Below are 22,965 nucleotides of genomic sequence, written 5' to 3' on the forward strand. Positions count from 1 at the left end.
TTGGAGAAGACTCTTGAGGGTCCCTTGGACTGCAAGGAGATCCAGCCAGTCCATTCTGAAGGAGATCAACCCTGGGATTTCTTTGGAAGCAATAATGCTAAAGCTGAAGCTCCAGTACTTTGGCCACCTCATGCGAAGACTTGACTCATTGGAAAAGACTCTGATGCTGGGAGGGATTGGGGGCAGGAGGAGAAGGGGACGACCCAGGACGATGGCTGGATGGCATCACTGACTCGATGCACGTGAGTCTGAGTGAACTCTGGGAGTTGATGATGGACAGGGAGGCCTGGCGTGTTGCGATTCATGGGGTTGCAAAGAGTCGGACACGACTGAGCGACTGAACTGAACCGAACTGAGTACTTTAAAATTTTGAAACACAAATGCTACTTTCAGTTGTCTTTATATGAATTTGTATTTTCTTTTGCTTTGGATACATTCACATGTTTAAAACTCCAAGAAGCTGTAAAAGGTAAATATGCAGTGAAAAGTTTCTTATCTATCTCTAACTCATCCAATCAGTTCTACTAAAATCAAGGTTGGAAAATGAAAAATAACAAACAAAAATAGCCACAAGAAATTGTACATTTGATAAATAACCTCTTAAATATTTTTAAAAAATTAAAAGCATAATTGATTTATAAAGTTGAGTTAGTTTCTGGTGTACAGCAAAATGAACCAGATATACATATACTTTTTCTGATTCTTTCCCATTACAGATTATTACAAGAAACTGAAGACAGTTCTCTGTGCTCTACAGTAGGCCCTTGCTGTTTTTCTATTTTGTACATAGTAGTTTGCATCTGCTAATCTCACACTCCTAATTTATCCTTCCTCAACCTCCTTTCCACTTTGGTTACTGTAAGTTTGTTTCCTATGTCTCTAAATCTTTTTTTTTTAAATAAGTTCTTTTGTACCATACTTTATATTCCACATATAAGTGATATGACGTTCCTCTTTGTCTGACTATTTCACTTGCATAATGACTTCTAGGCCCATCCATGTTGCTGCCAATGACATTGTTTTTTTAAGAGCTGAGTAATATTCCATTGTATATATGTACTACATCTTCATCCATTCATCTGTTGATGGACATTTAGGTGGCTTCATGTCTTGGCTATTGTAAAATAGTGCTGCAGTGAACACTGGGGTGTATACATCTTTTCAACAGTTTTTTCTGGATATATGTCCAGGAGTGGGATTGCTGAATCATATGGTAGCTTTATTTTCAGTTTTTAAGGAACCTCCATACTGTTTTCCATAGTGGCTATACCAATTTATACTCCCACCAACAGTGTAGGAGGGGTTCCCTTTTCTCTACAACCCCTCTAGCATTTATTATTTGTAGACTTTTAATGATGGCCATTCTGATTGTTGTGAAGCGATACCTCACTCTGTTCTGACTTTGATTTACATTTCTCTGACAACTGGCAATGTTGAACATCTTGTCATGTGCCACTTGGCCATCTGGTATGTCTTCTTTGGAGAAATGTCTATTTAGGTCTCCTGCCCACTTTTTGATTTTTGTTTTTGTTGTTGTTATTAAGTTGTATGAGCTGTTCATATATTTTGGTAATTAAGTCCTTGTTGGATGCATCAATTGCAAATATTTTCTCCCATTCTGTAGGGTGCCTTTTCATTTTGTTTATAGTTTCCTCTGCTGTGCAAAAATGTATAAGTTTGACTAGGTGCCACTTGTTTATTTTTGCTTTTATTTCTATTTCCTTGGGAGACTCGCCTAAGAAAACATTGCTATGATTTATGTTAGAGGATATTTTGCCTATGTTCTCTTCTAGTAATTTTAAGGTATACAATAAATGACCTCTTCTTAAAATCAAACAAGTCTTTAATTTTTATAATTTAAATAAGAAAGAATGATATGAGGGAAAAACAATTTTAAAACCTGCTTTTGGAGCCTCTCTCTCCCTTTCCATTTGTATTTGCCCACCTAGAAAGCTGTCCTTATTTGAAGATAGTACTGATGGGGAGACTGCCATTAACATATGTACAAAATGGGATACGTGCAGGATAAGGAAGTACATATGAAGACACTACTAATATATGGACTTTGTGTTTGCTGGCATCAGATATGCTATGTGGCCCCAACACTACTTGGAAATACCACTCTTTTAGCCTTTTATGTCATTGTGATGACATGCTGTCAGTATGAAGCCTAATTAATGAACCCACAACTGTGGCAGGATGATCTCCATCTGTGTTTACAATATTGTCATCTGGAAAATGTGTGTTCATGTGCTATTTCAATGGGGCTCTCATTTAAAACTGTTGAGGATGCTCAAATGCAGCAGATTAATCCCAACAGATTTCTCATTCTGGTATAAGTCCAAGGATAGCTAAGAATCAGGAAAAATCTGGAGCAAAATAAATTAAGCTAAAGAGAGCTCAGTGCAAAACTCAGTGATGGCAGTGCTGTCTGCTCAATAATCCTGGGTTAGTTACACTCCTGGGTACATATCCTGAAAAGACAAAAACTCTTAATTTGTAAAGATACGTGCACCCCAATGTTTGCTCTGCAATACTATTTGCAACAGCCAAGACATGGAAGTAACCTCTGTGTCCACTAACAGAAGCCTGGTTTAAGAAGATGTGATGTATCTATATATACACAAAGGAATATTACTCAGCCATGCATGTGCTAAGTTGCTTCAGTCGTGTATGACTCTTTATGACCCTATGGACTGTAGCCCGCCAAGCTCCTCTGTCCATGGGATTTCCCAGGCAAGAATACTGGAGTGGCTGTCATGTCCTTCTCCATGCTCGGCCATAAAAAGAATGAAATATTGCCATTTGCAGCAACATGAATGGACCTGGAGAATATTATACTTAGTATCCTTTATATGTGGAATCTTAAATAATACAAACGAATCTATATACAAAGCAGAAACAGACACACAGACACAGAAAACAAACTTATGGTTACCAGGGGAAAGGGGTGAAAGGAGGGATAAGTTACAGGAGTATGGGATTAACAGACACAAACTACTATATACGAAATAGGTTAGAAACAAGGATTTACTGTGCAGCACAGGGAACTATATTCAGTATCTTGTAACAACCTATAATGGAAAACAACCTGAAAAAATAATATTAACTGAATCACTTTGTTGTACACTTGAAACTAACACAATATTGTAAATCAACTATACTTCAATTAAAAAAAGTAACCTTGGATTAGCATGCAGTCACTCTGATCTTTTGTGGGCCAACATAATAAATAAATAGGGGAGCTGAAGTTGCAAACAACTCAGGTTCCTTCTAACATTGAGAACCTTTCCAAGGATCTACTGACAGATGAATGGATAAGTAAAATGCAGCACATATACATATCTGTACAACGGAATGTCATTCAGCCTTAAACAGAAAGGAAATTCTGACAGACACTACAATATGGATACACCTTGGGAGATGTCATGCTATGGGAAATAAGCCAGTCATGAAAGGGAAAACACTGTATGATTCTATTCATGTGAGGTATCTACAACAGTCAAATTCATGGAGACAGAAAGTAGAAGGATGGTTGCTGGGAGCTGGAGGGAGGAGGAATGGAGAGGTACTATTTAACGGCTACGGAATTTCAGTTCTGGAAGATGAAAAAAAGTTCTAGAGATGGCGGTGATGGTGATGGCTGCACAATGCTATAAATGTACTTAATGCCACTGAATTGTACACCTAAAAATGGCTAAAATGGTGAATTTTATGTCATGTATATTTTAGGGACCTCCCAGGTGGTGCTAGTGGTAAAGAACCCACCTGCCAATGCAGGAGACCTAAGAGACACGGGTTCAATCCCTGGGTTGGGATGATCCCCTGGAGAAGGGAATGGCAATCCACTCCAGTGTTCTTGCCTGGAGAATTCCATGGACGGAGGAGCCTGGTGGGCTAAAGTCCATGGGATTGCAAAGAGTTGGACATGACTGAGTGACTTAACACACACATATTTTAGCACAATTAAATAAAAGAAGAAAAGAACCTTTGCCTTGAAGTCAGTCAGCCTGTACTCGAGTCCTGGCTCTGTCAGCAGGCATGTCATTTAAACCACCCATGATATGGGACTAGTAACAGCACCTAACCTCATAAAATTGCTGAAAATGTTAAATGAGAATACAGGTCATATTTAGCACAGCGCCTAGGTTCATAGGTTTAAGTAGCTCTTATATGATTTGGCCTCTTGAGAGAGTGTTTTGAGAGTGGGGACCTAGAAGCTGACAAAGCTGATGGTTAACTAAAGATATCCTGAGTGACAGTTCATGAATTCTTTCCGTTGAGGTCCGTAAACCTGCCTTGGACTTCTTCCTGCACAAAGCTGTCAGTTTAGCACTTTTTCCCACCTTGGATTCCGTAAGATCTGTTACTTTTAACACTCTCCTTTTATATCTCTTTGAGATTGTCTGAATAATTGTCTGTACCATCCAAGCAAGTATGCCCTGACTGACTCAGATTCCCTAGGTACCAACACAAGGGAATTTTTTTTCTTGAGTCATATCTGACTTGTAACTAAAAACATCATTTACGCAACTGCATTTTGAGTCAATACTTACTTTTGAGCAAGAGTTACAAGAAACTTGACACACTGGTAGCAGCGGCTGCTGTCCACATGATTACTGTGGTGCATCAGAGCTGAGGGATAAAGGAAGAAGTTTCAACAGTAAAGCACTGAAGTGAAAGCAGGCCCAGGTGCCAACAGGCCCAGGTCTCCTGCTCTGAAAATTCACAGCCAACTTTTGATAAGCAGATGAAGAACTTGACCAAAGCACAGTAGTGCTGACTTAACAGGGTTTTCCAAATTCTAATGGACAGAAACACTGCTTTAAGTATTCAAGAAAAATACAAGATGGTGAAGGTTTGACTTTCAGAAGAACTGAAAGGAACTAAAATTTATATTGGCTGATTTTTCACCTAGAGACTTGCAAAGTTTTTCATTCACTGCAATACTAACAAAGAGCAGTTAAAATACTTCAGTGTGATAAATGGAGACTTATGGTACTTTCACTTCAACAAGTATTTACTGGTCAGCGCTTTGGGCATTTAAAGATAAATATGGCCAACCCTTGAGCAACATGGGCTTGAACTGCACAGGTCCACTTATATGTGAGTTTTTTCCAATAAATATGTATAGCACACTACACAACCTGTGGCTGGTTGAATGCTCAGGTGCAGAACCATGATATGAAGGGTAGACTATGGAACTAGAGCATCCATGGGTTTTGGTGTCCGAGTGGGTCCTGGAACCAGCGCCCTATGGTTACCAAGGGATGACTGCAATGCCTGCTCCCTGCCCTTGAGGCGTGTATGGTCTGTAAGCTTCAGAGAGCCTGGGTGCTGCTCAGAGCAGAGAGCACCATTTCAAAGCGGTGGCCTAGAACGTTGTAACTACAGAACATTCTAAGCATAAATTTCTTTTCTGCAATAAAAGGAGATGCTAAAACTTTCTTTAAATACACAGCAATATCTAAAATGACTCAAGTTAACTGGGAATACAGGTGGATGGTGGGAGTTGGATAAGACTATTTTTAACTAAACTTTTTCTAAGAAATAGCTCATTAAAGCCACTTTAGCCTTCTGAAAAAGAAAAGGCTGTCAAAAAACTTTTATGAGCAGATAATAAAAATTTGGGTGCATTCATACCACAGGTTAAAAGAAAAAAAGAAACTGCATTTCATGAGCTTGACAATATCCTGAGTGTAAGGTTTTAGTCTTTTCCCACCTCAATGGCTACAGAATGGAAGAAAGGTTTCTTGTTAAAGTGGCAAACCTTTAGCTTGCTGAAGAAAGTCACAGCACCCCTGAATCTTACCTGACCCAGTAAAAGGACCTCAAGCTTTTGTCTTACGAAAAGTAGGGGTGTTCAGGGTAGTAAGATCCTCTGGCTTTAAACCTCCTGACTAGACTGAGGGAGTCTAACAGCCCTGACCAGACAACTCCTGGATTCCTCAGCGATCCTTGCCAGGCAGAGTGTGCCAGGCAGACCCTGGGGAGGAGAGGCTGGCTGGAACGATGGGCTCTTTACTGCAGGCGCTTCTTCACAGGGCAGCCATACTTGCCTAGTAATCCATTTTCTGTCTCAAACACAAACTTGACTCGTTCCACTTGTATGGGATCCTCGATGACCTGTGAGAAGCAGGAAACAAAGGCTGGTAAATGAAAGAAGAAACTTGTGTTACAGCCACTGGTGCCTTTAAAAAAAACTCGTTCAAGGGACTATAGTTACTAACATAGTAAAACCAAAACCAAATATGTTATTGCCCTATTTTCAACAATATATTAAATTTCAAACTAAAGATATAAAAAAGTATTAAGCAGTATTTGAAGATCCACACATTTCCTAATACATGCTCTTAAGAACTGACTCTAGGGTTCTCTGTGGGTTATAAGGACATGTATTTCATGATCCCAAAGATCAGAGATTTACGGTTCGCAAAATCCTGTCAAAAGTTTTGATATAATACAGGCTCTACAAGTCGATATGGACATTTATGCCACACCACACAAGGCTGGATCTATGGCACACTCTTGCTGGACTTCTAATGCCTGACACTGAGCTGTGCACAGTTCAGTAAACTAAGTGGGTCTGCTGTTGAGCAGACGAACATCACTCAATCCCACTCCTGAGAAGCAATGATCTTACAAAAGTGCTAGAACCAAAAGGAGGCAAAGGACCAGAGAGTCAGGCATTTTAGAAATGGCACCCACAATGTATCTCCATTTTCAAAAGTGTTTATTAAATGCTTACCCTATGCCAAAGCCTTAGGGACCTAAAGGGAAGCCAGTCCCCATCCCACTGCCCACTCTTTATTTTAAATGGTTCTTGGGCTAGTCTCTCTCATTGGTTCACAACCAGTCACCAAATTCCACTGATTCTCTTTCTAAACACCTGTTGTTCTGGTCCTAGCCCCTTCTGCTCCGGTCTCTCCTTAGTATAAGCCTTAGTACTTTACACTCAGATTACTGCCAGACTCCTATATGGTTTTCCAGTTCCAACCCTGCTTCTTTCTTTAGCCCATCCTTTAAGACAACTGCTGGGGGAATCTTTCTAAGACATAAATCAGGTTATATCACTTTCCTGCCTCAAACCCTCCATGGTGTCCACCACTGATGGCAGAGGTTACTAACTTAAATGTCTACAGAATCTGAGATGGTAAGAAATGAATGAGCCACGTGGCAGACAACAGCAGTGCCGAGGGCAGTGGGGACTGGGGACCACAAGCTTCGTGGAAAGGATATGCTGTCACTGCTCTGGGTGGCTGGAGCACGCAGGAAACAGACCAGTGTGGCCAGATGACCTGATTTCTGAAGACAGATTGGAATCCAGAAATTAAAGAACAGAACAGTTTGGGCCAAAGAGACAAGACATGTAGGTGGACCTTGGCCACCAGTGTGTCACCACTGGCCACCAGGGAAAAAGTCCACAGGCACTGGAACCAGAAACTCTTCCTGATCTGGTCTGGGCTTCTTCCCCAAACCCCACCAGTTTCCACTCCTTTTAGTCCTATCTCTTCCAGTCACTCAGCAAACCAGGCATTTGGTAGAGAGCACAGGCTCCACGGCCAGTCAGCTGGCTCAAATCCTGACTGTCACTTAGTGACGATGTCCTTGGGCAGGTCACTCCACTTCTCTAAGTTCAGCTTCTAATAATACCTTATTTCACTGACTACAGTTGTATTTTCCCCCCTGCCTTTGTATTTCCCCAACTGGGATGCACCCTATAGTGGATTATATTTCAGTTTTGTGGCTCATAGAGATATTTTCAGTAGCACATGGACAGGCTGCAGAGCCAGCCATTCACCTCTCTTGGTTCTTGTGAGGTTCACACAAGATCACACTTGAGCTGAGCACCATTTTCTGTGCATGGTAAATACGGCCTTTGCTTTCTGCACTAGAATTGCTTGTGTCCTTGTCTAGCTCCCTCACTAAACAGAAGGAAATTTATTACCACCCACCTCTGAATCAGTTAAGGAAAGAAGAATGGGTGATGTGAAGAGGGCTTGGTGAGTGCAGACCCAATGGATGCAAAAGCAACGCAAGGACACACAGTGTTATCTGCAAACGCACGCTGCCTAGTAACTACCTAAATGCCAGCGAATCAAAACATGCGTGACTTACCAGTATCTCATGAAGTAGCTGGAATGTATTCTTTAATTCATGGGGTGGAGCTGTTTCTAGTTGGTTCTGAAATATTTTTTAAAAGCACAAAGATTCCAGTAAGTCTTCAGTGAAAAGCAGGCCCGAGTGGCAATCAACAGTGCTGGGACTCCAGCCTAAGTTCTACCATCACCTGGCTGACCTTGGGCAAGTCATTCCCTTCTCTGGGTCTCAGTTCCCCAAATGCTAAGTCCGGGGACTGAAACAACACCACGACCCTCCCTGCTATAACCCTCCGTGATGTTTCACTATGAAATTAGGAAGGGGAGAGGGAAAGCAGCAGAAAGGGAGAGAGTTTTAGTCACTAAACAGGCCTCAATTTGTACTTATATTTCATTTATACTTATTCTGTTTTGTTGACTATTCTCGAGTAGCTGTGAGAATGCTAATTAGAGTGTTCTGAGATCAACATGCTGTGAGTGAAATATAAGAAAAGTTCAGCTTGGGAAGTAGAAAAATCTGCCAAGACACTCTAAACAAAGAAAGCAAGGTTGAGAAAACTCACACCCCTGTGCATTTTAATAACCTTACACACGATATGCAGTGGGAAAGGACGCGGCATGACGACAGGGCATGTCCAAGCTGCCAGGTCTGACACTAAGTACTGCATGTATCATGCCTCACTGAATCTATACAATCTGTGAGGCCTGGTCAAACTTCCTCCTGTTTTCCAGAAGAGGAAGCTGCCCTTGGTTATATAATTAGTAAACAGTAAAGAGAGGTCTCAATCAACCCTGATACGGCAGACCTGCACAGAAAAGGCTGAGGGCAAAACATACTTTAATTAGAGCTTGGAGACATGATCTACTGATCACAGCTACTTGTTAACACTACCTGTATCACTGTTACAAATCCTGGGGCAGGCAAGGTGTGGGACAAACTAAAATATCTCTTGTAATTTCACACAAAGAGGACTGGAAAGACGCATAACCCATGTGACAATACTGGCCCATGGGGTAGGGTGGAGAGGAGACATGGCTGGCTGGTGATGGTCGAAATGGACTTTGCATATTTTTTCACAAAGAGAATGAAGTCATGTATTCTCCATGTAATTAAAAATTAAAGATTAAAAATGAATAAAATGGTATGCATAGGTTTAAAGGTTTTTCTAATAATCCCTAGCAAGGCAGTAGTTAAGAGCAGAGCCCTGGAGCCACACTGCTGCTATTCGAACTCCCACTCTGCCACTTACTAGCTGTGTGACCCTGGTGTCTTCAGTACCTCCAATACCAGTATCTGTACCTCACAGGACTTATGTACTAGAGAGTTCAGTGAGTTAAATACGAAATATGCTTGGAACTGAGCTTGGCATCCAGAAAGTGCAACATAAGTAATTACTACACACTGATCAGAGCTTCATAATGAACTATATATATTACTACTTCAGAAGGTGAGAAAAATCAATCTACTTTTGATTTTTTAGATGTGGCCTAGGGAAATAACCTGAAACTTTAAAACCATTTTATACAATAATGGTCACCACAGCATTATCACTAACTATAAAGTATTATTCTTAATAGTTAAAAATTGCACCCAATGCAAATATGCCTCACTGGGAAGGGAATGGCTGAGTAAATTGTGATACATGAGAGATACATGAAATACACTCAGCTAGCTTTTAATGATATGGAAAGTACTTATAATGTCAATTGAAAAAAGAGGGCACAAACATCATACAGACAATAAAATCCCAATTATGTTAAAATATACGCATAGAAAATAAAAAAGGAAACGTGAGAGAATATTCATGGTAATCATCATAAATGGTGAGATTTTGAATTCTTTATCCTTCATTTAAAAAATGAGCCTATACTATTTTTATGATTAGGAAAACAATTTAAGTTATTAAAAGAAGCAAAGTGCCTGGGAGCCAAAGCAATGCTTTCCTAGGTCTCAACCGAAGGCTCGCAGGCTGCCACAGGTGTTTACGAGGTCCTACCTTAATGAAATGCAGCATGGTGAAGGAGAAATGCTCGTTACAGAAACAGCAGTACACCACCATCTCGATGAGCGCCAGCAGTGAGCCCGTCAGCTCTCGCAGAGCAAACATTACCTAGTGAGGGCAGAAGAGGAGTGTTTCTTTTGTCACAGTTCACTGTTAAAATGCTGTTTCTGACTTTCACTGAAATCAGCTCAGATTAAGGACCATCAACACTGCCTCAAAATAGTTTGAGTCTGTCTGAGAGTTAACACAATTTGTGCAAATGTGTACCTTTTTCTCACTTTTATCAGATTTTAAAGGGGATCTCCCCCATTAAAATAACCACTGATAGGTCCAAAAAATACATGACGTTAAGCTTAAAAAAAAAAGAGAGAGAGAGCACAGCACTGGTGATGTAAATAAAAACCAGTATGATTATGTTCACCGAGTCATATATACAAAAATCAAGTTACAGAACGAGGACTGGAAGATTACGTTCTTAAGGTGTAGTAGCTCTGGGTGGAAGGGAGAGGGACCTCAACAGGAGGTTGTGAGAGCTCACTCCTATACCCCTGAGGTTGAAAAACCCGTATGCTTCAGAGCTGTAGTATTTCAGGACAAAGGACACACACAAGATTGGGAATAAACCCTCTGATAATAAATAGAGTGACTGTGACTTGGCTGGGGGTGGTGGTGGTGTGTGTGTGTGCCATATACACCTCCTCCTGGGACCTGGAGGCCCAATTCTTAGTTGCAGGGAGGACTAATTATATTCTTTTCAGGTGCCTATTTCTTTCTGACATACATACAGGAAGTAAAATTAATTTGAAATACTGCTTCTTAACTATACTCCCCTTTAAGAGAGTAACATAACAAAATACAACTAATAACAAAAGGCATTTTTTTTCCTCAAAAAGAGAAAAACAAATAAAAGGAAAATGGCTTTAGTAGAACAAGGACATACCTCTAACAGGTAAGGTTTCCCTTCAGACAAGAACAACAGGGCTTCGACTTCCTCGTGGAGGGGCAGCAGGGGGCTCGAGGGGGCAATGCTAATAGGCGGCCGTTGTTTAAATACACCCGGAGCTTTAGGAAATCAAAGGAAAAAGCCACCTCATGTTATCATGTGAAACCGACGTCTACAAGGTAAGGCGACTGCCTCAAGATTCACACACCCAACTGCTGAACATGTACAGCCGTCTCTCACAGTCATGAGACTTGAGAAAAGGCTTCCTCTCTCTTTCAATGTATGCCCTGGACTAACTGTTAAATCCCTAGACTCCCAGTGATTCACAGCCAAGATAATCCTTTTGAAGAAGTTTAAAATGAGAAAAAAAAAAGGCTCAAAGTGCCTCTGGAGAGACGGAAGACAAGGCACTTCTGCTGCTTAAACAACTGCCAATGCTGAGCAGAATCTCTCACGTGGAAGGGGTACCCTACATGCTGGAAAAGCTAGGACTCTCGCTCTCAATTTTCTTTCGCAGACCCGTCTGAACTCATAATGGTGGCAGCTTCATCTTTTAGATTGGTGAATCAGGATTTAGGAAGCACAGTCTAGCTCACGGCTATACGAGAGCTCCCCCACATCGCCTCAGAGAGTCAACGGCGTCTCCAGCTCAGAGGGATGCACTGTGATTTTTAATCTAGTTTCCTGGTCAGATGACGTGAAAACCCTTCCATAGGCTCTGGGGTCAGAGGCCTGTGTTCCACACTGGCTGCCACGCCTCTGACCTGCTGTGAGATGTGGGAGTCACTCTCGCTCTCCCCATCTTAGCTCCTGCACACTCAGAAGGGGAACCAACCTCACAGGTCTGCTGAGGGGAGCCCCAGGAGAGGCACAGCACACGGGAACACTGAGTGCTTTACAGCAGCTTTACTGTACTATCGTTGCTATTGCTGTTGGTGCTGTCACAAGAAGGCCTGATAACAGTATAGAAATGCAGCCTTTAACCCCAGTGTGTTTTGAAATGCTTCCATATCCCACCCCAAATAAAGACTTTCTATTGTGACAAACTAGTAAAAATAAGGTGAAGCTTAACATAAACTGAAACAAAAAATTTAAAGCATCCCTCACATATCAAATAGCCAAATGAGAAGCCACTAACATACATTTAATTGCCAACGTTATCACTATCTCTGTGTTACTGACAAATCCACCATCTCTCCATTTCCTTGACATATTAAAGACAGGCTTTAAAGCTTACCAACATTCCTCTGGGAAGAGACATCTGAATGCAGGACGAGCAATGCCACTGTATTGTGGAGGTTCCCAAATTCTCGTGCTTGTGCAGAACTCCACCGACGTATCTGTTGTCGGAGAAAATAAAGTGGGTGTTAGTGCTCTGGTGAGAAACAAGTGACAAGGAAGGAAAAGTGTGTGGGTTCATGATATTCTGAGCCACATTCTTTCCCAGTGTTTGACAGTACGAGAGATCAAAGTGCAAAAAATTCACAGGTTTTAAGCCAGCTTGCTGCTAAGTCACTTCAGTCGTGTCCGACTCTGCGTGACCCCATAGACAGCAGCCCACCAGGCTCCTCCAGCTTAACACAGATATATACGAATTTCTATTCTAAAACAAATACTATCATGCAATCCTATTTAGGCACTGAGCTCTCACCACATGCTAGGTAATTTTCCTGCACCCAGTACAGTGGGGAAAGCCTGTGAGGCTGGAGGTCTGCAGGCCTGGCCCCTCTGCCACTCACTGATCTGTGAGGATGTGGGCGAGTTCTCTGCCTGACTTCCTTGTATCAGGACAGGGACAACCTACCCGCTACCTGTTCCGCACCCACCTCATGGTTGGGAGGACCAAATGAAACATTAAAAGTGAGAATGTTTTCAAACTTATGTGTTCCATAAATGCAAAACAATATTAATCATACAATATAACATCATTAATTAAACTGAGTATTATTTAAATTACAATGAATTTAAAATAATCGTCATTGTTAATGGAGCCCCTGATAAGGCAAAGCTTGAAGTAAAAACTGATACTCAACATAATATCAGCACACAGAGCAAGCTACTGCCAGCGCGTTTATTTATTTAGGCTGCACTGTGTGGCACGCAGGACCTTAGCTCCCTCACAAGGGGCTGAACTTGTACCCCACCCCCTCCAGTGGAAGTGTGGAGTCTTAGCCACTGGACCACCGGGGAAGTCCCGTTTTCCACATTAAGGAGTCAGAGTGGCTACGTGGTATGACAGGGAGCTGAGAGGAGGCCTAAATGACAAGTCTGTCTCCCTTAATAAAAAGAGGAAAGCTTTCCTAGGCAGTGAATCACATGTAGTGGAAACTAGAGCTTAAGTCCTGCGACCCTCAACGAGTTACAATTTCTCTCAGCTGTAATTCTTGCCCAAGAAGGGGGATGAAACTACCTGTTTTACTGAACTGTGAACTTCAGAGGTAGAGCATGAAAAGTAACCAGTTGTGTCTGGCACATAATAACTGCTCCATACATAGTATTTATCATTACAGCACGTTGACATTTTGTGTATTTTAAGTCTATCAAACAGAAGAAATATAATGATTGGAAAAAACACACCAACATAGGAACTTCAAACAGCAGAGTCATTTGAGGGTATATTTGACTCTACTATTCCAAAACCATTTCCCTTTCATTTTCTGAATATGAGTATTACATCTGCAGCAATGTTGCTCAGCACTTAATGGTTCAGCTTCACATGTGAATAATGGCCTGTGACAGCGTCCCATGTAAGCACTTCCACCGGGACCAAGCCTTGCTCACAGTCCCAGAGAGTGAGTGGAGGAGGACCCGTGTCACTCTTTCTGAAGGCTTTCGAATCCCCCAGGCAGAACCCATCTTTCCTCCTAGGACACTTGGCACTTCACGTTTTGACTGATGTCTGAGTTAGTCATTCCCACTGGTTATGGCATTTAAAATAAATTCTATGAGGAGGCTGTAAAAATAACTGAACTCCAAAGAATTTTAAAAGCTATACAGCATTTGTTGCACCTGGACTCTGATGAAACTTACAAAGAGAGACACTGTGGCTCTGGCCAAAACCATAGCCAGGCCACTGGGCTGCATGAAACAAAAGCAGGCAGTACCTGGGTGCTCTGCCGGCTGGCCCCGAGGAGGAAGCTGATCATGTGTCGCAGGGCAGAATGCTTCAGAAGGAGATCCCCGGCCTTAATCCCTTGCTGTCATAAGAAAGAGAGAATGACAAATGACGTTCTTACCCAGATAGAAAGCTATTCCAAAAATACAGCCAAGAGAGAACCTTTAAGTAGTAAGTGTTTAAATGCCATAATTTACATATAGAAAGTACTTGTTGAAAACCTAACAGCCCTCTGGGGCTGCACAATGGCCCCTCATTTCAATGCAGACTCTTGTTCCAACAAAGAGAAATCATCCCCACCTACCTATGCTGGGATTCTTACAAGTAATATAACATACAACTGAAGATTTTTTTAAAAAGGAACACTTGTAAAATTATATCATATAGGTCCTATGTTGACCAATATAAATGTTTTGCATATATAAAATTCCTTTAGACTATAAATCCCTAGTGGAAAAAAAAATCATTTACCTTTTGCACAAAAGTGTTGAACAGGAAAAAGTACTGAGCACAGTTTTTACAATTTTCGGGGACATCTTTATCCAACAGAGCAAGCAGTACCTCCAGTAACTGATGAAGGCTCTTTAACTGGTTAGAGGAAAGATGAAATTACATAAAGAAAAAGAAGGTAAGATGGACATCTGTAATAGGATTAACCTGAAATAAACCACCATAAGAACAAAAGGAAAAGTCTGATTGATACAATCGAGTCTCGGATTTAGATGGATTTATGCTTTGGGGAGCAGAAACAGAATTATCCATTTGATCTTCCAGGGAAGACTGGTAGAACTGTAGAAATAATGAAAGAAAAGCCTAGTTTTGTTTCCTCGCCTTCAGACTCAAGGGCATGGTTCCACTGCCTAATGGTCACATTTTCTAAAAAGCCCAGTTCTTTCTGTCTTTTAAAAAAAAGGCAGGGGTTTTAGAGGAAACACTTCTGAATCCCTCCCTCCACTTTGCTACTTCTTCACATAATCACAGATGCAAAGAATAAAAAACACAGACACAGGCATAGAGGCTAGGAACCGAGCCAATGGAGCGAATGGAGAGCAACAGCCTGACGGAATGACAACGGTAATATCAACTCAACTGTGAACTTACTTGAAAGCCCGCTGACGCCTCATGGAAAGCTTTGAAAAACATTTTATTTGTTTAGAAACCATCTTGGTTATCACATTGCTTCTTCTTTCCCTCCCACCCCAGCTGTTTCTGGACAAGTCCCTGGACATCCATGTGTGACCTGAGAACTGAGACCAGGCTTACTGCTCTTGTCAGCTCCTTTCCTCTGGAGAAGGTTCTCGTAGACTTTTGAAATGTTCCCATCCATCCTGTTATACTCATTATAAATACAGTAAAATCTACCATGTACGTGGCATTCCATTTCAAAGTGCTTTCCAATATGAAGTGGGTGGCAAGAGGCACCATTTCCATCAAGGGGGAAAATAGACATAATATAACAACAGCTGAGTATCAAGTGGAATTTACTGAGGCAAATGGTTTACGTCCTCCACCACTCTCTTCACTTTCTTCCCCCTGCAGTCCTGCTTTTAGAGGCTGGTGGGGTGATGTGCTATGGCCTGACTCCATCTGTAGGTAGACTGCATTGATTCTGCTTTTGTCCTTTGTCTAGGTTGGTATGTGGGAGGAAGCAGGAGAGGGAGAACATTCTTACGTTAACTATCTCAGAGAACTTCCACAGGGTACTTCAGAGCAAGGGTATCTAAGCTGTCCTAGGCAGCTCCCAAGGACCTATTTTTTAATATTCTGCAACCAAGTAAGGTTTTGTGAAGAATGCTTCTGCTGTTTAAGCTGACTGAAAGCCACTGCCTTAGAGTAAACCTCCCTCCCCTTTCTTAGGATTCTTGGAACTGAGACGGACAGTGTTCTTCTTCTAGGTCCTTCGTGAAGAGTATATTTGGCCTCCTTCTCCATCCTGGACTGAAACTTGTCTGCAAACGAGCACCCGGCTCAGGAATGTTGAAGGAACCAAGGGCCGGGGTGCCCTGCGCTGGGGCTGCAGCAACAGCCTCCTGCACAGTAAAGCCAACAGCTGAATTTGAAGCAGCAATTCCTAGAATTTACATTTAGCACACTGAGACACTGCCTCCAGCCAACATTTATAAGGAGCCAATTCATTCTGAATACAACATTTTTCAAAGTTTTCCATGTAGTGTCAGCTGTTTGAAACAGCAAACTTGGGAAGTTACTGCTGTATTTGCTAGGACTTAACAGATTGAATAATCAGACTCATGTCATTTATGTCCCTAAGACTTAAAATCTGGGGGAAACTGAGAATGGTAATGAATACCATGTTGTTTGAGCCTGTGTGGAATTGTGAACTAGAAGAGAATATGTTACAGAAAACAGGGTTAGGAGGAGGAAGAAATTCAGAATGACAGGAACAAGGATTAGGGATAACAGAGATCAAAGGAGGAGCTACTGTGGCCAGTGCCCCTGGATGGACGGCACGGCCTGGTCCGTTGCCAAATGAAGGTTCAGATCACGAACATAGCTTCTGAGGAAAGAGACAAAGCCAGGGTGCTCAAAATGACCGCTGGTCTAGACTGCAGACTCTAGACTCAGGCTGGTCTTTATGCAGAGAGACTGAACACAAACTCCTGAGCGAAGACTCTGAGAGGGAAGAGCTCCAGACAGAAAGCCCTGATGCAGATCAAAGCAGATCTGAATTCTGAGCCTACCCTGATGTCTGGGATCTGAGGAAGAGAGGACAGAACGCCTTCCAGCCTGGCACTGATCAGGATGTCAGTTCATGGAACATGCATTTTTATGTAAGTTACCAGACTCTAATCCTAGGCTTTTTGTCTTATTATGTGCAATTTAAAACATTTGGTAAAAACAGAATGTGTAAACAGTATTTAGAAAACGAGACTAACCTTATCCTGATAGAACAAGGCACTGTCTAGGGTTTTCTCCAGGATTGTGGCCACAGCAACGCGTACTTCTCTCACATTGCACTCCAACAAGAAAATCCTAACACAAAGGGAAAGAGGTGTAAAAAAGCAAAATAGATTTCTGTAACCCAACCTTCCCAACACGGGTCCCACCTACTTATCCAAGGAAAAAATTACTCCAAGATGTCAGTTCAAGTCTCCTGAGAGTGTTGGCACACACGGGCCCTCATGAGAGGAAGAAGATGAAAGAGGAAAAATGAGACCTTTGAACTTGGAAGTTAGAGTTTTTTCTGTTTCTTCCTTTCTTCCCCTAAGATGAGTAGCTGTATAAATGTAAATTTGGACTTCAAGAGATATAAAAGCAAAGAACCTAAGGTTTTATAAACTCTGTTTACTCAGGAGTAATTTTCCCTGGCACCCCTTCGACTTCTCAGAACAGGATACTAGTTAAGAGTTCTCAGTCTACACAGTACCTCCTAAACCCTCTTTTGACCTACAATGCCATCTGATTTTCACTTCCCTTTCCTTTCCTCTCCCAACTCTGACTTATTACGTGGTCCTCCTAGAAGCATGTGAGGCTGGAAATGTCCTGCTCCCTTCCTTTCTTCTCCTATGACGATGACAACGAGAGCAGTTAAGGTTTACCAGGCATGTTCATTATATTTGGTGCGTCCAGTGTTACACTCAGACACCACACTGTCCACTGAAAAGGCGTGACCTAACCCAACCCTTTGCACAGCGAGGTGGTAGATGCAGCGGCCTCAGGTGTGGTGGGGTCGGTGGGGCGGGGCGGAGGGGGCACCATCAGTATCCCTGGGGCTGGGTGAGAGTGGTAACTAACTACCTTAGAGCAACCAGGTAATTGCATGCATTCCCACATGCAGTGAGCCCTTCTCTGCTTCATATACGCACTCTGACATGACAACCCTTATTATAATCAGCACAGTGAAAACTTAACTGTTTCTAATATTTCTCAACAGAAAATTCTGTTTCATGAGCAAGATTTAAATACAACATAATTTTGATGACCCAAGTCAAAACTGTCCAGATGAGACAGTCTTTCAGGTCACAGCAGTGAAAGCTGCCCACGTCTGTCTTGAGGGCAGGATGAACTGACAGCCCTGCCCTCCTTCTCCTCGTAGGAAGACGAGAGAGGAGCTTTCCAAGGCTGCTTCACTTCTGCTCATTCCAAGTAACTGTTAATGCTAATAAGCATTAGCTACCTAATGTGAACCCGACACAGAAGGCTGTTCAACATCCAATAAGGCTCTTTTCTAGAGTTAGGAAAGGTAGGAAAGTTTAAAAGATTACTTCTGTAATATTTGGCTCTAGGGGTCTGATTAGGTTCAGGCACAATTCTTTTGGGAAGAACATTTTTGGGGGTGCTCCACATTACCTATCACGGACATTAGGAAGCACTGTGAGGATGCAAAGGAACCCAGAATATGGGCAACTCTGTAGGTCGAATGGCCTGTCTCACGCCACATACATGGCACGACGGAAAAGGTGGTGGGGATATAGGACAATTACAGATTAAGAGAACAGGAAGAGACATACACACCAAATACAGCATGTGAAGCTCATCTGGATCCCAATTTGTACAAATTCGATGGTAAAATGCCACTTTTGAGGCATCTGGGGAAATCTGAACATGACTGTGCATAGGACGGTATGATATGAAGGAATTATCATTTTCGCTTGGAGTGATGATGGTGAAGTGTTTACTTTTTTTTTTTTTTTAACCTTAACCTGTTAGAGATATATGCTGAAAAATTCAGAATGAAATAATGATGTCTGAAGGTTACTTTAAAATACCTCAGAGAATAAAGGTATGAGAATGTGTAGAGTTGGAATAAGTAAACATGACTGGCCAAATGCTGACAACCTGAGCTGGGGATGGGTACAGGCTGTCTACTTTGCTGTATGTTTAAAAATTTCCACAGGAAAAAAAAATTTTTTTAAAAGATGTTAAGTACCCTTCAGGTTAGTAATTTTTTAGATCAATTTAAAAGCAGTATTTGCTTCTAGTTTAATTTTTTACAGTTATAATTACTATTAAAATTTTCCCCTGAAGAGGACTACATGGAGGGGCTGATCTGAGACAACAGCCTCTTCAAGTTTACTAAGATATTAACATAGTGCATATTTATTCGTTGTAACACTGACAAGTTGTATTAAAAGTGCTAAAGAAATTAGTATTTAGAGAAAAGTGAAAGTGAAAGTGTTAGTTGCTCAGTTGTGACCAACTCTGTGTGTCCCCATGGACTGTAGCCCTCCAGGCTCCTCTGTCCATGGGATTCTCCAGGCAAGAGTACTGGAGTAGGTAGCTATTCCTTCTCCAAGGAATCTTCCCGACCCGGGGATCAAACCTGGGTCTCTATGCTGCAGGCAGATTTTTTTTTTTTTTTACCGTCTGAACCACCAGGGAAACCCAATTAGAGAAAAAAGAGAATAGAAAATATTAATTCTTTAAATAATGAAATCAGAGCAATTGATAATGATGAGTAATTGGGCTTTATAAAGAAAGGGACAAAATATAATAAACTCTGTCAGAAAAACTTTAGATTAGGTAATTTACTAAGATTCTTTTTACCATGTAGGAATTCTAAGAAACCAAATCACACTATCAAAGGAAGTTACTGAGTTTTTCTGGAGATATTTAAGAGCAAGCCTGCTTGAACATAAAAGGGAGTCAAATAAATATTTTGCCATATTCCTTTCATATGGATGGCTCTATGATGTTCTACTGCTTAACACAATACTCAGGAGTCCTGACGGGAGGATATTTTGGAATTGAGCTGGCAAAATGGGTGAAAAATTATCTTAAAGTAAATTCTAAAAGGACAGGCAAAAATACTTGAAAGACACATTGATTTATTCTTTCTTTATGAACTGTATGCATGTATATACGCACAAATACTGAGCACTTAAGTCTGCCAGGCTCTATGTGTACAGTAGGGAATCAAACACACATAGCTTCTGCTTGTCAAGAAGCTGACATCTAGTAGAGGGGACAGGCAAAACAAAAGAACAGGGCAGACCTACTTTAAACTGGGTGGTCGGGAGTGAGCATCCTCTTTGCCATCTGATGGATGAGAAGGTGTTTGCTATGCAGAGATGAGGGGAAACTGTTCTAGGTAGAGGGAATAACAGGCAAAAAGGTCTTTATGCAGAACAAAGAGCTTAGTGTGTTCAAGGAATCAACAAGCTGCTGAATGCTAAGATAGGAGGAAAGTGAAACACACAGGCAAAGCCCATACTCAAGGGAGGCCTTTTGTGTTCTATTATGGTAAAGATTTTGGTTTTACTATGAGCAGTGAGAATCCACTGAAGAAATTTTAAGCAGAGAAGTAACATGATCTACCTAGTTTTAAAAGGAAGGGGGAGGTAGAGATACTAAGTGAGCCAATAAATGAATGTTAGAAGCTCAGACCTAGAGATGAAAGGGAAATGGGATCAAGAGTTTCTAGATCTTAACTTGCCACTGGATGACAAACTCCCTGTGAGAAAGGAGTGGCATTTCTGAATTCCCGGTGGTCTGCTTTAAGTTAAGAGGTATGAGAGTGTATTTGTATGCTGACAGCAGTGACCTGATAGAAAATTCTGGAAGATAAAGATGCTGGAATGATAAAGAACCAACTTCCTTGAGAAGCCTTGCTCATGTAGAGAGACTCATTTTGAGAGGAGAGAGGACACTTCTTCCATCCTATCAGGAGGAAAGGAGAAGGTGGGAAGAGACTGGTTGGTGTGTAACTTGTGATGGGCGATGGTGGGCGCCGCTGCTCATCGGCTAGACTTGTGCCTGAGTGAAACCCGAGGCAAGGCCACTGGCTAGGGTGGTGAGCCAGGACAGCTGTGGCAGAGGGAGGAAGAGGTCCCTGGGGACAAAGGAGCCTGGACACTGAGAAATCAAGGTGCTCGCTGCAATCCCCATAGGAATGTTGAACTCTCTGAGGATAAGAGAATGAGAGGGAGCAAGGTATAAACATTCACAGTGATTGGACCATCTTGAAAAACAAAATTACGTTTTAACTACAGATACACAAGTAAATATACTATCACAGGTAACACACATCAAAAGATTTTTGAAAAAGAGTGTTTTAGCCAGAATCCAAACATATCAGCAATACTGTGGTATTACTGTGCAGTAACCCAGGACTGCTGATCTTTATCTGACACCAGACTGTGAGTCCCTGAGGGGACAGACTTGTATTTGAGAATCCCCTGAGTGACAGCAGGGGGTTCAAGACATGCTTGCCTCTGAGCAACTGGCTATCTGCTTAAAATTGATTCCAACCAGAAAACTAATTTCAAGTTGAAAAACAAAGTGTTACAAGAAACTTCAGCTTTAAATCACTGGAAGATAAACAAATTTCTTTTAACGAAAAGATACTGACACTTACTTTATCAATTCTCGTCCTTCAGAACTAATAAAGTATTCAACTAGCCATTGACAAGCATCAAAACTTTTTGAAAGTAGTGCTTCAATAGTGGCAATCCATTCTTCAGTGTCGACCCTTTAAAAAAGCAAAGACAGTGATGTTAGATAGCCTGGCAAATAAATTCATGGAGTGTCTTTCACTTAAAAAAATTTTTTTTAAATTTTTCTTGGGAGTAGGGTGGAGGATAAGTATGTATTCAACGATCGCTGGACTAACACAGATAGTTCAATCCCCACGTCTGGATATAACTTTCCCCAGGTTCTAAACATAAATAGCATCTAAACCTTATACCACAGTTATTTCTTTTTCTATTTTTTCCATCTTTCCTCCTGGATTAGAAATTCCTTAAAAATAGGAACTCATGTCTTCAGCATCAGAATGTATTAGTAATTGCCTTCAAATATTTAAAAGAATGTTTTGAATTTTTGAGTGTCTGAATTTATAAATTCAACTTTTGTTTAATTAATGCCTTTTGCAGAACAGACTGTGAGAACATAACATTTCTTACCTGAGTTTTTTCTTTGTTCGTAGGTAAGTTTGAAAAAGGAATTGAATGGCAAGCTGTAAGCTAACCTTTGCCATGCAAGGATAGTATGGATGCTTTAATTTAGTCTGTGAGAGGGAGGAAAAAAAGAGATTTTTTTTCACAGTTTTATAGATTACTATGCATTGTTACAAACTGAGTAAAAAGATATATAACAATAATAATATATATAATAAAGTTAAACACTAGTAAGAAAAATAAAGCCAGTTTGTTACAGAAAACGTTCCAGTTAAATTTTAAAAAGATTAAGAAAGATATCATCTGCATTTCTTACATGAAGCCTTCTCAAAATAGAGCCTTTAGACCACAAGAGGTTAAGTAATGTTCTAACAGACTAAGAAAGTCTTCCCCTTATTGGCAAACTGTGATCATGGTACTCATGGAAAAGAAGCACTTGGAGACTAGTAATGTCTGACTACAAATTATGATGATCAATCTCCTCAGAGCACAATATCCATTTACGTCACTTATGGCTATTAAATTCTTTACAAAATATAACAAAAGCACTTAAAAAAGCCAATAAGTGGAAAGCGGCACTCATTCACAATCTGCACTGTACATTCTGAATACTGCCTGTATTTGAATATCACTCAGTAACTAACACATTTGTGAGAATTTTTTTTGGCATATAATCCAAATGCTAACATGTAAGAATAAGGATAAGTCACTGAATGCGTTGAGTGAGTGAAAGTCGCTCAGTCGTGTCCGACTCTGCAACCCTATGGACTGTCCATGGACTGCTCCAGGCCAGAATACTGGAGTGGGTAGCCATTCCCTTCTCCAGGGGATCTTCCCAACCCAGTAATCGAACCCAGGTTCCTGCATTGGAGGCGGATTCTTTACCAGCTGAGCCATAAGGGAAGCCCACTGACTGCGTTACTGGAAAGATTTTCAACTACGATCCTTT

The 22,965-nt window shown here is 41.2% G+C and overlaps 1 protein-coding gene across 3 annotated transcripts in view; it reads right to left on the reverse strand.

Annotated features, from left to right (window-relative positions):
* Positions 1-22,965, reverse strand: part of USP24 (ubiquitin specific peptidase 24) — a 167,636-nt gene that overhangs the window by 7,349 nt on the left and 137,322 nt on the right. For all 3 annotated transcript variants that reach the window (XM_018044626.1, XM_018044619.1, XM_018044630.1), the window contains exons 54-64: positions 22,023-22,126; positions 21,476-21,589; positions 17,055-17,151; positions 14,632-14,748; positions 14,150-14,242; positions 12,283-12,385; positions 11,043-11,164; positions 10,097-10,210; positions 8,119-8,184; positions 6,060-6,126; positions 4,557-4,635 (exon numbers count right to left, since the gene is read on the reverse strand). In XM_018044626.1, the coding sequence (XP_017900115.1) occupies positions 4,557-4,635; positions 6,060-6,126; positions 8,119-8,184; positions 10,097-10,210; positions 11,043-11,164; positions 12,283-12,385; positions 14,150-14,242; positions 14,632-14,748; positions 17,055-17,151; positions 21,476-21,589; positions 22,023-22,126 (1,076 nt within the window). The remainder of the gene's footprint in view (positions 1-4,556; positions 4,636-6,059; positions 6,127-8,118; positions 8,185-10,096; positions 10,211-11,042; positions 11,165-12,282; positions 12,386-14,149; positions 14,243-14,631; positions 14,749-17,054; positions 17,152-21,475; positions 21,590-22,022; positions 22,127-22,965) is intronic.

This window comes from Capra hircus, chromosome 3 (assembly GCF_001704415.2).
Source record: "Capra hircus breed San Clemente chromosome 3, ASM170441v1, whole genome shotgun sequence".
NCBI lineage: Eukaryota > Metazoa > Chordata > Mammalia > Artiodactyla > Bovidae > Capra > Capra hircus.